This window comes from Osmia lignaria, chromosome 16 (assembly GCF_051020975.1).
Source record: "Osmia lignaria lignaria isolate PbOS001 chromosome 16, iyOsmLign1, whole genome shotgun sequence".
NCBI lineage: Eukaryota > Metazoa > Arthropoda > Insecta > Hymenoptera > Megachilidae > Osmia > Osmia lignaria.
In genome coordinates, this window is record NC_135047.1 from 8,736,518 (window position 1) to 8,745,368 (window position 8,851).

At 30.8% G+C, this 8,851-nt stretch overlaps 2 protein-coding genes across 5 annotated transcripts; one reads left to right on the plus strand and one right to left on the minus strand.

Moving 5' to 3' along the window:
* The first annotated feature begins 48 nt into the window (after positions 1-48).
* Positions 49-6,298, plus strand: msk (importin-7 msk). Of its 4 annotated transcripts, XR_013063573.1 has the most exons (20): positions 49-254; positions 989-1,067; positions 1,138-1,288; positions 1,373-1,531; positions 1,663-1,819; positions 1,954-2,318; positions 2,438-2,583; positions 2,647-2,810; positions 2,891-3,010; positions 3,126-3,452; positions 3,522-3,708; positions 3,769-3,992; positions 4,076-4,168; positions 4,232-4,458; positions 4,532-4,737; positions 4,813-5,079; positions 5,169-5,312; positions 5,395-5,493; positions 5,666-5,772; positions 5,875-6,298. XR_013063573.1 is itself a non-coding variant. In XM_034317415.2 (19 exons), the coding sequence occupies exons 1-18, from the start codon at positions 171-173 to the stop codon at positions 5,460-5,462; spliced, it is 3,168 nt and encodes a 1,055-aa protein (XP_034173306.1). In that variant the 5' UTR covers positions 49-170; the 3' UTR covers positions 5,463-5,493; positions 5,666-6,298. The 4 variants fall into 4 exon arrangements, 3 of the variants coding, with proteins under 3 accessions (XP_034173306.1, XP_076548981.1, XP_034173307.1); XM_034317415.2 differs by having other exon boundaries at positions 5,666-6,298; XM_076692866.1 differs by lacking the exon at positions 5,666-5,772.
* UbcE2M (NEDD8-conjugating enzyme UbcE2M) lies at positions 5,494-8,660 on the minus strand. The gene is made up of 4 exons (XM_034317433.2): positions 8,362-8,660; positions 7,836-7,930; positions 7,565-7,771; positions 5,494-7,482 (listed from the first exon to the last, which is right to left on the minus strand). The coding sequence occupies exons 1-4, from the start codon at positions 8,462-8,464 to the stop codon at positions 7,342-7,344; spliced, it is 546 nt and encodes a 181-aa protein (XP_034173324.1). The 5' UTR covers positions 8,465-8,660; the 3' UTR covers positions 5,494-7,341.
* Between the last annotated feature and the right edge of the window lie 191 nt (positions 8,661-8,851).

The following is an 8,851-nucleotide window of genomic DNA, read 5'->3' on the forward strand; positions in this document are numbered from 1 at the left end:
CCTCTCTTATTTGTTCTATGCTTAATGGCCGGATATAACGCACATCAGCTTAGCTGCCATATTGTTGTGTCACGTGACGGGGGAGTAACGAGGTGAATGCGCCGGGTCGAATTCGTGAGGAAGAGTCTAAAAATTTTTACACTATCGACTTTAAGCAAACCAATTACAAGATGGATGTACGAAAAGTGACAGAATTGTTGCGTGCCACGATCGACCCAGCGCAACAGAAACAAGCTGAAGAACAATTAAATCAGGTCGGTCAACTGATCAAAAACGTGCTCGAATGATCGACACTTGGATAGAAACATGTGTCTTTTTACTAGAATTTTTCTTCGTTATTATTTATGTATTCATAATATATAATTGATTGTTCACTAATGATTAAAGAAGATAGATTTGTTTCTATGTTTGTTAGAAATAACATTAATAATTTCTTTATTAACTCCATTTCCCTTAAACGACCTTTAACCAAATTCATTCATCATGTTCCTTTAATGTATTTTTTATTTACAAGTTCTTTTATATATAAGCACTTTGTTTTACATCAGACCCGATAGATGAATTTTTCAACACTTATAAGTGTTTCTATTGTTCTGTAGTTATATGTATTTTGGAATCAAAGAACTTAATCCCTAATTACATGACCATTTTTTCAACTTGGTAAGTTATTATGGTTTATCAAATTACAGTTTCACCTGTTTTTAATTATTTAATATTTCACATCCATTATATTCATCATTTAATATTGCTGAATCATCTTGTACTTTATGCTTTTTTAACAGTATATTGTATAATGAATAATAATAGATTTATAATCTATATATATATGTATATATATGTATGTTAATGTATTAATACAAAATTATATTAATTTGTTTAATCATATAATATTAATAATACCAATTATGTTTAAACTAAATATGAGCAAAAATACATATTTATACATCATATTTGTTAGGTATATGTATAATATATTTAATATTTTCAGATCCATAAAATTATTGGTTTTGCACCAACCTTACTCCAAGTAGTAATGACTGCAGAGCAAATGCCTGTACGACAAGCAGGTAATTAACAAGGAAAAATTATTATAGGACAAAAATGAAATTAATTAATGATCATTCAATATCAATTTAGGTGTTATATATTTGAAGAATTTAATTACAACAAATTGGGCTGATAGAGAAAGTGAAAATGGTCCTGTTGAATTTAGTATTCATGAACAAGATCGTGCAATGATACGTGACGCAATTGTTGATGCTCTTGTACATGCACCAGAACTTATCAGGTGTGTTATATTTCCATAATTAATTTAAATATTACATATATTATTGATATACCTATTAATAAGCTCTTTTTCCTGTTAATTTAGAGCACAATTAGCTGTTTGTATTAACAATATTGTGAAACATGACTTTCCTGGAAGATGGACACAAATAGTGGACAAAATTACAATATATTTACAGAATTCAGATGCTTCCTGCTGGCCAGGTGTTTTACTTGCACTCTATCAGCTTGTTAAAAATTTTGAGTACGTTAAATTAAAATAATTCTTTCTATTATTATATTGAGATTATTATTAATGATATAAATGATACATACAAAATATACACCATGCTTAAACACAAGACCTGATAATAGTAAGTTTTGGTACTTCTGTAGGTATAAAAAAGCAGAGGAAAGAGGGCCATTGAATGAAGCAATGAATCTCTTATTTCCTATGATTTATCAATTAATGTTGCGACTTTTACCAGACCCTTCAGAACAATCGGTATTGCTTCAAAAACAGATATTGAAAATATTTTTTGCCCTTACACAGGTATGTAAATGTAGTATCTTATTTTTTTATTCTACTTCTACTAATTAAAGATTGAAAATTGCTAATTTTTCAGGACGTCATTTTGTTGTACCTATAATTTTAATTACCTTCGAGATTCATTGTTTTGTTTTCAGTACACACTTCCTTTAGATTTAATTCCAAAACAAGTTTTCTCGCAATGGATGGACGTGGTACGACAAGTTGCCGATAGACCTGTTCCTCCCGAGACTAATAATCCAGATTTGGATGACGACGAACGAGCAGAATTGCCATGGTGGAAATGTAAAAAATGGGCACTTCATATTCTTCATAGAGTGTTCGAGAGATATGGCAGTCCCGGAAATGTAACCAAAGAATATCAGGAGTTTGCTGAATGGTACCTGAGAACTTTCAGTGGTGGTATACTTGAAGTCCTTTTAAAAATTTTGGACCAATATCGAAGAAAAATATACGTATCACCTAGGGTGATACAACAATCAATTAATTACATTAATCAAGGGTAAGGAATGAAATAAAACTATTTAATTATTTAAGCTTCAAATTAATTTACTTCTAGTTTTACACAATTACAGTTTTAAATCTTTATTTAAGTTGACAATTTTTTATTGCAATTTATAGTGTGAGCCATGCATTTTCATGGAAGTTCTTGAAACCACATATGTTCGAGATAATTCGTGACGTGCTCTTCCCAATACTTTCATATTCTGCTGCAGATGAAGAACTTTGGATTAATAATCCATATGAGTATATTAGATTAAAATTTGGTGAGTGATTATCTATAGATTATGTAGTTTTTCATTAAAAAATTAAAATTCTTTCTTTTTCAGATATATTTGAAGATTTTGTATCTCCGGTAACTGCAGCACAGACTTTATTACACTCTGCTTGTAAAAAACGTAAGGATATGCTTCAAGAAACTATGCAATTCTGTGTGGAAGTATTAACTAGTCCAAATGCAGACCCCAGGCAAAAGGATGGTGCATTACATATGGTAATTATTTTTGTATAAAGAGGGATTTTATTTTCTTGATTTAAAAATACAACATTTTCTGAAAATAAGAGATTTTTTAGGTTGGAAGTTTGGCGGATGTATTACTGAAGAAGAAAGTTTATAAGGAGCAGATGGACAAGATGTTGTTACAGTATGTTTTCCCTGAATTCAATAGTCCTCATGGACATATGAGGGCAAGAGTAAGTGCTGTAAAATGACTTTCAGATATTAACAAGTAGAACTAATTAACTATTCTAATAAATTTATTCACTTTAATCAGACGTTTATTTTTTATTCTTCTCTATTGGATTTCAGGCATGTTGGGTATTACACTATTTTTCTGAAATAAAATTTAAACAAGAACAAATATTAGTTGAAGCAGTTCGATTGGCGACGAATGCTCTTCTTACGGACCAAGATTTACCGGTTAAGGTAGAAGCTGCTATCGCTTTGCAAATGCTTCTTTCTGCTCAAGAGAAAGCACAAAAATATGTAGAACCTTTAATTAAACCAATAACGCTTGAATTATTGACTATCGTGCGAGAAACAGAAAATGACGATTTGACGACTGTCATTCAAAAGATTGTACATACGTATTCAGAACAGCTTATGCCAATTGCAGTTGAAATGTGTCAACACCTTGTAAGTATTCAATTTTCATTTCATTGCAACGTAAAGTAAAAAACGTTGAGCTAAAGGACTTGTTTTTAGGCTACTACTTTCAGCCAAGTACTCGAAACAGACGAAGGCAGTGATGAGAAAGCTATAACTGCTATGGGATTGTTAAGTACAATAGAAACTTTATTATCTGTCATGGAAAAGCAGCCACAGATCATGGCACAATTACAGCCGACAGTGCTTCAAGTTGTTGCCCACATTTTTGGAGAAAGTGTTATGGGTACGATAAATGATAAAAGAATAACGATAGTACAAATATTAATATGGTTTTGTATTTTAGAATTCTACGAGGAAGCTCTGTCATTAGTATATGATCTCACTAGAAACTCAATATCAGAAGATATGTGGAAAGTTTTGGAATTAATGTATCAATTATTCACAAAAGACGGTTTTGAATATTTTACTGATATGATGCCTGCTCTTCACAATTACATTACCGTAGATACTCCGGCATTTCTTTCTAATGAAAATCATATACTGGCTATGTTTAATATGTGCAAAGCTGTACGTTTATAGTTACATTTTTTTTTTTTTTTATTAAATATAATATCAATGTTCCAATAAAATTTATAATATTTATATATTAGGTACTAACTGGAGATGCTGGCGAAGATCCAGAATGTCACGCTGCCAAGTTGTTGGAAGTTATAATCTTGCAATGTAAAGGTCATATTGATCAGGTATGAGTTTCTTTTAAATTGTTTAAAATATACATATATATCTTTATTTTCTTATTCTTTCAGTGTATACCTTCTCTTGTACAACTTGTGTTAGAACGTTTGATGCGTGAAGTTAAAACATCAGAACTAAGAACCATGTGCTTACAAGTAGTAATTGCAGCTCTTTATTATAATCCAGCATTGTGTCTTGAAACAATGGACAGATTACAAGGCAATTTTGGACAGTCAACGGAACCAATTGCTTCACATTTTATCAAACAATGGATACACGATACAGATTGTTTCTTAGGGTAAATTTTAAAATTTATTTATTGTTTAAATTTATCTATAATTAATTAATAAACAACTTTCGTATTATACCAGATTACACGACAGGAAGCTCTGTGTTCTTGGATTGTGTACTTTAATTAGTATGGGTCCAGCAAGACCGCCAGCAGTGAATGAATGTGCTCAGCGAATTATACCATCCTTAATTCTTTTGTTTGATGGTTTGAAACGAGCCTATGCAGCAAAGGTAAACGATACCGATGACGAAGAGAATGAGGAAGATGATAGTGATATTGACACAGGTATTAATTTCTATCTTTATTTTTCTCTTATTTTTTTATTTAATAAATAACTGTAATTTTACTATATTTTAATAGAAGTGTTATCATCGGATGAAGATGAAATCGACGATGCTAGTCAGGAATATTTGGAAAAATTACAAGAGAAGGTGACAAGGTCATCTACTCAACATGGTTTTAATGTATCAGCTACACTTCAAGATGGTGATCACAGATCAGACGTTGACGGTGATGATTCAGAATACGATGCCAACGAAGAAACCCCACTTGAGTGCTATGCCACGCCATTAGATTCGGAAGATACGAATCAAGATGAATATGTTGTTTTCAAAGAAGTAATGCAAAGTAAGGAAATACTTGTACTTTAGCCAATTTGAAATTAATAATTTTATATGATTTACGTGTTTAATAAAATGTATGTACATTTTTGTCAGCCATTGAAAGAACAGATACAGTTTGGTACAGGGCATTAACAGGTCATTTAACTTCAGAACAGCAAAAAGCATTGCAGGAAGTTATTCTATTGGCAGATCAACGCAAAGCAGCCCTTGAAAGTAAAAGAATTGAACAGAGCGGAGGTAAGTTTTTTTTTGGTTTAATCTCTCCAAATTAATGTTAATATATTTTGATATAATTTTTATATAATATTTTTGTATTTAGGTTACGCTTTTCATTCGCAAACTGTCCCTACGTCGTTTAACTTTGGTGGAACGCCTCTGAGCCGATAAAGACTCCTGATCGTTTATATTTTTATGTTAAGTAAGTAAATAAATTGCGAAGCATCCGAGTCGAGTATCCTCAACAATGCAATACATGTTCCCACTCCGTTAAAACCGAGTTATACACGCGAGTCAAAATAAACGCGAGAACGTCCTTTTTTTTTTTTTTTCGTTTGTTCCTTCACGTTTTTTCTGGCTTTTCATGATTATAGCTCGGTACATACAACAATGGTAGCATCCTTTCGAGCGTTTGGAAATTCATTCCACGATGGAATCTGCGAAGAAGCACGTTTCTTTTTTCTCAGCACACTAGTAAAATGTAATGATAGAACAAATTTTATATCTAAATTAAATAAAAAATGATAAATTTCATTTTCTTATATAAAAGATATCCTTGATCATTATATATTTCAATTTCCAGATGCCAGGGAATAAATTCTGATCTTGTTTCCAAATCACTCCGTGCTTCTTTGCGGAACTCACGTCAATCCATTGTCCAGCGCGATCGAATCCTTTTTTTTTTTTTTTTTTTGTACGAGAAAGAGAAAAAAATTACATGTGAAAATAGAAATGAAAGTATAAAAGAAGAGGAAAGAATGTATGTATGCATGTTTTTTATATGAGAGAGGAAAATAGAGATGGAAAGGGAGAAAATATTTCGATCGCTCTTGAAGCGCTCGAAAAAGTGCCTTCAACATGCTCGACGCGGATGGGACCTAACTTAAAGACATTAAAATTGGATCGAGGCTAGGACGCTTCTCTAGTTTGTAAGTTTCGTAAACACTGTACTAAAGTATAATAAATTAATGCTAATTAAAAAAAAAAAAAAACAACTCAAAAATTTTCAGCTTTAAGATTTTATTCAACTGTTTTTCTTATTAAAATGTAATAAATAAAATTTTCAGTTAACTAAATCGATCGATCATTGAATAACAGAATATCTTGCTGTATGTATATACTTTAATTAAATAAGATTTCTTATTATAAATTTACAACTTTATAGAAGTACAGGTGCAGTATAAAGATAGTACATTTTCTTTTTTTTTTTCTAATTCAATTAGATAGGTTGTTAAAATGTAAAATTTCATGAGAAAAAGAAAAATTGTCATATCATCAGGGTGAGGATAACTGAAAAGTGAAATATAGAATTTTTTTCTTTAACAGCCTTATATTCCACTTTCGATTAATACATAAATTAAGTTATATGGTTTCAAATGAAGAGCACAGCAGGATACATATCAATTTATAGAAAATAATTTATATCCTGCCGAGCGGCCTTCAGTATGGAGATACATTTATGAAAGAAGTTGCGACAATCACGATCACATATACGTTTGCAAATCTCATACAAGTATATATATGTATATTTTTTTATTATTACAATAGGCAACAATCGTAAGTATAGGTATTTGAAATTTAAAATTAAATTTGACAATTGTAATTAAAAACAATTTCCTATTAATCATGACAAATTGAATCGCAAGTTCATTTTTGTATGTGGTTATGGTAAAAAATATATCTAATAAAGTAATAATACTTTGTAATCACAGATGTATTTTTAAGGGAAATTTTTCGTTTTAATTACGTTTATCAATGGTTTGTCGATTAAGAAACTTGCAAACGTAAACGTAACATTGACACTTGGCTAAATTTCAGAGAAAAAGTAAAACAAGGAAAAGAAAATAGTATCCCACGATTCCAAGATAACAGCGCATCGATGGCATTTTTACCGATGGTGTATATTGATCAAAGGTACAAAGCACTCGAGGAGACACAATGATGCTCGCTAATAAATGAAAGAGGTAGAAGTGAAGAACATGTTCAAAGCATAAAACAGTTTTTTTCTTAACCTCTTTCCTCAATGTGTCCTCAAAGAAACCGAGCGCTATCACTTAAGACACCGTTCAAAATAAGACGATCCAACATAGCCACCTCTCATTGCTTTTGCTACATTTTGCTCAAATACTCTCCTGTTATTCTGCAAAACCTCTGCTGCATCTTTATTCAATGGATCTTCTGGGTTTGGTTCCTAAAATAATAATATTTTCTTCCAATTTTTATATACATATATATATATATATATATACACAGATATTGTAAATATTAAATACCAAAAACAGATACTGTAGTCCATAGACAATAGAATTAATTGTGAGAACTGGTTTCCAATCTTCTCTTAAAATATTCAGACACACATTGCCATCCAAGTCAATATTAGGGTGATAAACTTGTGTTTCACATTTTACTTTAGGTGGTTCATGTGGATAATTTGGTCCAACTTTAAAGCTGAAGACAAACCTTCCACCTCTATAAAATCCCTGAAAAGTTAAGAAGCCAACTTTTTATTTCAGTAAAAAATATTATTGTATACAACATCCTTACCTCGTCTGGGCAAATAATTAGTTTAAAACTGAGAAGATCATCTGGATCAGGAAACTCTGTTCCACATGTTTTTGGCAGGTTGAGCTCATTTATATCTAGGTAAAGCAAAAGTTACATTACATTTTAAATTTCATAAAGTAATTATAAAGAATATTAAACATAGATCGCATCATAATAATTCTTTGGATATTATTGATATTGGATTTATACAACTATTTATGTATCAATAAATACATCTTAACAAAACAAGTGATATTAAGTTAATTTATTGGTATGTTACATGTATATTAAAGAAATTAAAAATGAAATATATATGCACATACATACATATAATAGTTGTGATAAAAATGGACATTAATTATTACTCATTGTCAGTTTAAAATTAAATACTAAATGAAAATCTTAAGAAACATTTAATTAAATTTCTTCCAACTGACAAATACAATTGTTTTGTACATTGTGGATGATTCTAACTAATAAATGAAAAAGAAATTAGTAAAAGGACAATGAGTAACCGTCAATAAACCTTTTGTGATTCTTAGTTGTGCTGCAGATGCCTTCTTTTGAGTACCAGCTTTCGGCGATTCGCCATCCTTTTTCGCTTGTTTTAACGAGAATAATTTGATCATGATAAAGTGGCGGTGCCCGGCGTGGAAGGCATAAAAGTCTTCTTCCTCGATCGGCCACGCGCACAAACTATAATGCACGCAACAAAACTCTTTTTGACAATGGAAACAATTACAATAAATTTACGACTGATTTCACGTGGACGGAAGAAAATTCGTTTCTGTTACTGTCACGGTATTAAAATACATATGTATTTTTCACACTTAAAAGTTAAGCTCGTATCTCATTCATCTAATGCGCGTGAATGGCTCTAGCTTAAGATCGTATTGATTTAATAGTATATAATTTCCTTAACAATATCCTCAATATAATAATACAAATGATGAATTATTAACAATTATTTGTCTGAGTTTTAATTAAATTGTATTTTCGAACAAAAATCTAGGACA

What these genes read in the sequence shown, in the direction of transcription:
- msk (XM_034317415.2), top strand. Translation starts at nt 171, where the DNA reads ATGGATGTACGAAAAGTGACAGAATTGTTGCGTGCCACGATCGACCCA. An exon ending in TTTTGGAGAAAGTGTTATGG is followed by an intron (nt 3,709 to 3,768) that starts GTACGATAAATG and finishes TTTGTATTTTAG; the next exon opens with AATTCTACGAGGAAGCTCTG. An exon ending in GATACAGATTGTTTCTTAGG is followed by an intron (nt 4,459 to 4,531) that starts GTAAATTTTAAA and finishes GTATTATACCAG; the next exon opens with ATTACACGACAGGAAGCTCT.
- UbcE2M (XM_034317433.2), bottom strand. Translation starts at nt 8,464, where the DNA reads ATGATCAAATTATTCTCGTTAAAACAAGCGAAAAAGGATGGCGAATCG. An exon ending in TAATTATTTGCCCAGACGAG is followed by an intron (nt 7,772 to 7,835) that starts GTAAGGATGTTG and finishes TTAACTTTTCAG; the next exon opens with GGATTTTATAGAGGTGGAAG. An exon ending in GACTACAGTATCTGTTTTTG is followed by an intron (nt 7,483 to 7,564) that starts GTATTTAATATT and finishes TTATTATTTTAG; the next exon opens with GAACCAAACCCAGAAGATCC.